At 73.7% G+C, this 5,477-nt stretch overlaps 2 protein-coding genes across 2 annotated transcripts; both read right to left on the reverse strand.

Annotated features, from left to right (window-relative positions):
• Window positions 1-59: 59 nt before the first annotated feature.
• SELENOH (selenoprotein H) lies at window positions 60-2,340 on the reverse strand. The gene is made up of 4 exons (XM_068944483.1): window positions 2,210-2,340; window positions 1,894-2,028; window positions 535-680; window positions 60-424 (listed from the first exon to the last, which is right to left on the reverse strand). The coding sequence occupies exons 2-4, from the start codon at window positions 2,025-2,027 to the stop codon at window positions 324-326; spliced, it is 381 nt and encodes a 126-aa protein (XP_068800584.1). The 5' UTR covers window position 2,028; window positions 2,210-2,340; the 3' UTR covers window positions 60-323.
• Window positions 2,341-2,704: 364 nt separating this feature from the next.
• Window positions 2,705-5,323, reverse strand: TMX2 (thioredoxin related transmembrane protein 2). The gene is made up of 8 exons (XM_068944480.1): window positions 4,970-5,323; window positions 4,511-4,571; window positions 4,220-4,333; window positions 3,879-3,955; window positions 3,675-3,781; window positions 3,530-3,595; window positions 3,275-3,404; window positions 2,705-3,081 (listed from the first exon to the last, which is right to left on the reverse strand). The coding sequence occupies exons 1-8, from the start codon at window positions 5,306-5,308 to the stop codon at window positions 2,935-2,937; spliced, it is 1,041 nt and encodes a 346-aa protein (XP_068800581.1). The 5' UTR covers window positions 5,309-5,323; the 3' UTR covers window positions 2,705-2,934.
• Between the last annotated feature and the right edge of the window lie 154 nt (window positions 5,324-5,477).

The following is a 5,477-nucleotide window of genomic DNA, read 5'->3' on the forward strand; positions in this document are numbered from 1 at the left end:
GGGCAGCAGCGGGACTCGCGTTTCGTTGGAAATAAAGAAAAAAGCGTTGGAGCGGCGAGCGCTGTCCGCGTGCCCCTGCAGCAGGAAAGGCAGCCGCGCCGCGGGGAGGTGGCACAGATTTATTGCGAGACGACCCAAAACGCGACAAACCGCCATCGGGATGGGGGGGGGGAAGCATCGGCGAGCAGAGCGCAGGGGTGCTAGCGACGGGACGGGGTGGGGAGCTGCGGCGTCAGAGACGAGACTGGGGCCGGCCGGCCGGGGCCCCCCCACTTCATCGCGCCTCCTCATGGACGCTCCCCCCGGTTCCTCGCCGCTGGCCTCTAGGCCAGGCTGCTCTTCAGGGCCTCCACCACGGCGGCGGGCTGCGGGAACTTGAGCGTGCGGGGCGGCCCCTTGCCGATGCCGCTCCACAGCTCCACGGCTGCGGGCGACAAGGGGGTCGGGGTCAGCGCCGGGGGGGGGGGGGGGGGAAGCCCCCGGCCCGCCCGACGTGTCCCCCCCACCCGCCCACCCGCCCCCGTCCCCGCTCACTGCTGCCGTCCTCCTTCACCAGGGACACCTCGAAGCTGTTCCGGCGCGGCGGCGCGGGGTTGATCTCCACGGCCAGGTGGGCCACGGCCCCCCGCAGGGCTTCGCTCACCGCCGCCGCCTTGCGCCCGAACACCCGTCAGCTCTTGCTGCGGGGGGGGGGGGGGGGGTTACGGTGGTGGGAGGGTGGTGGGCAGCACCCCCCTGCCCAGCAGCCGCCCGTCCAGCACACCCCCCTCGCCCAGCAGCCCCCATCCAGCACACCCCCCTCGCCCAGCAGCCCCCATCCAGCACACCCCCCGCACCCAGCATCCCCCCTCCCCTCGCCCAGCAGCCCCCATCCAGCACACCCCCCTCACCCAGCAGCCCCCATCCAGCACACCCCCTCCACCCAGCAGCCCCCCTCCCCTCGCCCAGCAGCCCCCATCCAGCACACCCCCCCCACCCAGCAGCCCCCCTCCCCTCGCCCAGCAGCCCCCATCCAGCACACCCCCCTCGCCCAGCAGCCCCCATCCAGCACACCCCCTCCACCCAGCAGCCCCCCTCCCCTCGCCCAGCAGCCCCCATCCAGCACACCCCCCCCACCCAGCAGCCCCCCTCCCCTCGCCCAGCAGCCCCCATCCAGCACACCCCCCTCGCCCAGCAGCCCCCATCCAGCACACCCCCCTCGCCCAGCAGCCCCCCCACCCAGCAGCCCCCCTCCCCTCACCCAGCAGCCCCCATCCAGCACACCCCCTCCACCCAGCAGCCCCCCTCCCCTCGCCCAGCAGCCCCTATCCAGCACACCCCCCTCACCCAGCAGCCCCCATCCAGCACACCCCCTCCACCCAGCAGCCCCCCTCCCCTCGCCCAGCAGCCCCCATCCAGCACACCCCCCTCGCCCAGCAGCCCCCATCCAGCACACCCCCTCCACCCAGCAGCCCCCCTCCCCTCGCCCAGCAGCCCCCATCCAGCACACCCCCTCCACCCAGCAGCCCCCATCCAGCACACCCCCCTCACCCAGCAGCCCCCATCCAGCACACCCCCCCCACCCAGCAGCCCCCCTCCCCTCGCGCAGCAGCCCCCATCCAGCACACCCCCCTCGCCCAGCAGCCCCCATCCAGCACACCCCCCTCGCCCAGCAGCCCCCCCACCCAGCAGCCCCCCTCCCCTCGCCCAGCAGCCCCCATCCAGCACACCCCCCCCACCCAGCAGCCCCCCTCCCCTCGCGCAGCAGCCCCCATCCAGCACACCCCCCTCGCGCAGCAGCCCCCATCCAGCCCCCCTCCCCTCGCCCAGCAGCCCCCATCCAGCAGCCCCCCTCCCCTCGCCCCGCACCCCCCCCCCGCCCAGCAGCCCCGGCGGCCTGGGCGCAGCGCTCACCAGTGCTCGATGACCACGCGGGGGCCGCTCCCCCCGGGGCCGCCCCGGACCCGCTTCTGCGGCGCATCCGCTTCCTCCTCTGCCCGGACCTCGGTCGCCTCCGGGGCGCCGCGCTTCTTGCGCCGGGGAGCCATGCTGGGGAGAGCCGGGGCGGGCTGAGCGCCGGGGGGGCCCCGCCGGGCGGATAGCAAGGGAGGAGGAGCCCCGGGAGCGGGCCGCGGCTGGGGGGGGGGGGGGGGGCGAGGTTCCCCCCCACCCGAGGAAGGCCGGGGACCCCCCGGGGGCGGGGAGGGGAGAGCCGCGGAGCCGCCGCTACCTGCCGCGCTGCTCTGCGCCGCGCCGAGCCGGGCCGGGCACGTGGCGGGGCGCGGGGAACCGCTGCGGGCTGAGCCACCGGCACCGCCGCCGGCGGGGGGAACACGGGGCAGAGCGGCGCGGCGCAGCCCGCCGGTGCGAGCGGGCCGCCGCGGCCCCCCCCGCCGCACGGCGGCCGGACACTCCGTCACCGCTCGCCCGCTTCACCGCCCGCGGGCACCCCGGGGCGAGGGGGGGAATTTGGGGGGGGGTTGGAGCAACCCCCCCCCATGGGGCACAGTGGTTCCGCCCGCTCCCCCCGCCCCCTTCCCGCGGTTATGTAGCCAGCGCGGAAGGCGCAGCCAATCACGACGCGGCAGCCGCGGCGTGGCCAAGCCCCTCAGCGCCCACGTGATTTCCCCCCCCCCCCACGCACACCGGGGAGCGGTCCCCTCCCGCCGCCGCCGCCGCCGCCGCCGCCGCCGCCGCCGCCGCCGCGCAGCACAGGGACACGGCGGGGCGCTGCGGGCGTTTATTGACAGCCATGAGGATGAGCGTTCACCGGTGCGGGGCGGCTCTGCCCCGCCGCCTCCCAGCCCCCGCGGGCACGGGGCCGGGGCGCCTCGTACCGGGCCCCACACCCCACTGCACCGGGCGGCCGCGGTGACCCCCTGGGTGGCGCGGGGTGCAGGTCCCTCCTGCAACTTGGGGGGTGAGGGGGGGGGGCAACAGCAGCGTTGTCAGCTTCTACTTGTCCTTCTTGGTCTCCCCGTTGGCCAGGCCGGCGGCCGCCTGCGCCTCGGGCGCCTCCTCGGGCCCCTCATCCCGCGGCTTCGACTGCTTCTTGGCTTTGTGGTAGAGCTCGTTGAGGTTGAACTCCCTGATCACGTTCTCCTGCAGCCCAGATGGGCCGGGTGTCAGCACCCGCCAGCATCTCCCACACCTTCCTCCCCCCCCCCCCCCCCCCACAGCCCCGAGTGCCCTTCCCGCAGTGCTGGGAGCCACCAGCCACCTCCGGGGCCGGGTGCTGAACCGCGTCGTGCCCCAGAGGCTGGAGGACGCCAAGGGCTGGAAGGTCTCCACCCACCTCTGAGAAGGTCCAGGACACGGCTCGACCTTTCTTATCGATCTGTGGGCGACGCATGGTCTCCGTCCCGCCCTGGAAGAGGATGAGGGTGGGCAGCTGCTTGGTGAGGGGCGAGGTGCTGACTTTATACCTGCGGGAGGCGGACGGTGAGCCTGCGGGAGCTGCAGGGGCCCGGGGGCCCCCCAGACGTTCCCCCTTCTGCCCGGATAGGGGCTCTGCTGATGGGGGCCGTCCCCTTCCCCCGTCCCCGCAGACCTGGTGCTGACGTCCGTGTACCGGCCCACATCCACCTTCCCGAAGTGCAGCCCCGAGCAGTTGTACCTGGCGGAGAGACGCAGCTGAGAGCGCCGAGCATGACTGTGTCTCCCCCCCGCCCCAAACCCTGGTGGGCGCCGCTCACTTGAGAGAGAGGTCGGCGAAGATGGGGGCGAAGGACTGGCACTCGCTGGACCAGTTGGCGAAGAACTCGATGATCCAGGTCACCCGCTTGTCTCGTTCCAGCTCCTCCTGCCGCACGGGGTCACGGCTTGGCGGGGCGCGGCGGGGCGCAGCGCCCCCTCCGGCGCCGCCGTGCCCCGGCCCGGCCCGCAGAGGACATACTCACGTCTATGGTCTTGTCGTTGAAATACTTGATGTACTCGGGACCCATGTAGAGGGGCGGCTTGCAGGTCATCAGGAACACTGTAACGACAGCGCCCGTGAACCCGCTGCCTGGACGGGCCTGTTCCCGCAGGGAAGAGGCCCTTACCCTCACCCACACACCCGTTGCCCCCCGCCCCGAAAGCGGCCAAGAGAGCCAGGCTCGGTTCAGGATGAGGTTCCTCTTTCCCCGGACTACCCCTCTGGGCCTGTACGGAGGAGCGCTATGGACACCCTGTGCTCGGGGCAAGCGGAGCCGGGGGGCACCGCTGCGGCCCCTGGTGCCCCCATCCCCGCGGGTCTCACCTATGCACAGCGTGAGGTAGAGCAGGCCCATGCGGATGTCGAGACGGAAGAAGAGGATGGCGTTGGCCACTTTGCTGAACATGAAGATGTTGCCGATGTGCTGCTCCACAGTGACTGGGGGAGAGGGGTGAGAGCCAGGGCCAGATTCCCCCATCCCCTCTCAGCCGCCACTCCCCGAACTCCCCCCCTTCCTCTGGCTCCTACTCCATCCAGCTCTGCAGGGGATGGTCCACAAGCAGGCCCTGCCCCGCAGCCCCCCGCGCCCACCCAACAACGCAGGCCCCGACTCACTGGAGCGGCGGTTCTTCATCATCACGATGGCACTGAGGAACATGAGGATCTCCACCTCCCGCTGGGCACAGGAGAGAGGAGGTGAGCAGGAGGCACCCACCAGACCCTGCGGCCCTACCGCCCGCCCAGAGCCAGGGCGCTCCCAGCCCAGCCTGCCACAGGGACCTGGCGGCTGTGCCCCCCGCCACCGCTGCTCCCCCGTGCCATCCCTCAGCTCCTCTCCCTCCCGAGCACCGAGAGGCGGCCTGCGAGCACAGCCAGGAAAGGGGGCCGCCGTCCCCGAGGCGCTCAGGGAGCCCCCAAGCGGCGGGCCGGGGCTGGCAGAGCACTGCCGGCGGGCGCCAGGCCCGGCCCTCCCTCGGCAGCGCCGGGGAGCCGCGAGGAGAGCGGGCCCGGGGGCAGGAAGGACGTCGGGGACAGGCGGGACACGGGGCTCGGGCGGGCGGCAGCCCGCCTCACCCAGTCAAAGTCGCAGGGGTTGCCGTCCTCCCGCTGCGAGGGCAGGCCGCGGCAGAGCGGCGGCAGCTTGCGGACGAGCAGGAAGGCGGTGGCGAGCAGCGCCGAGAGCGGGTAGTAGGGCCGCGCCAGCCAGCGGCACAGCGCCGGCATCGAGTACAGCAGCGCCAGCAGCGGCGCCACCACCGCCATCTTCCCTCCGCTCGCCGCCGAGCTCTGCCGGCCACCGTACGGCCGGAGCGGGGCTCTTCTTATTGGGCCGGCCTCCTGCTCGTCAGCGGTGGGCGGGGCTCCTCCGCCGCTGGCCAATGGCGCGGCCCCGCTGCCAAGCTCTTCCGACATCCAGCCGCAGAAGGCGGGGAGGCGGCCAATCAGGATACTCGGTCCGCGCCGCACGTAGCAACGGGGGGGAAGGGGCGGGCCGTAGGCAGCGTTCAACCAATCTAAGCCGAGTGCCTGGGGCGCGGCTCTCCCCCCATAGGGTGGGGCGGTGCGGCCAGCCCGCCCCCGG

Source organism: Struthio camelus, chromosome 5 (genome assembly GCF_040807025.1).
Source record: "Struthio camelus isolate bStrCam1 chromosome 5, bStrCam1.hap1, whole genome shotgun sequence".
In the NCBI taxonomy this organism is placed as follows: Eukaryota; Metazoa; Chordata; class Aves; order Struthioniformes; family Struthionidae; genus Struthio; species Struthio camelus.

Excerpts from the sequence above, each read along its gene's own strand:
- TMX2 (XM_068944480.1), bottom strand. The coding sequence starts at position 5,308 with ATGTCGGAAGAGCTTGGCAGCGGGGCCGCGCCATTGGCCAGCGGCGGA. Across the intron at positions 3,956-4,219 it reads CTACCTCACGCTGTGCATAG|TGTTCCTGATGACCTGCAAG; the intron begins GTGAGACCCGCG and ends CTGTCGTTACAG. Across the intron at positions 3,082-3,274 it reads TGTCCTGGACCTTCTCAGAG|GAGAACGTGATCAGGGAGTT; the intron begins GTGGGTGGAGAC and ends TCTGGGCTGCAG.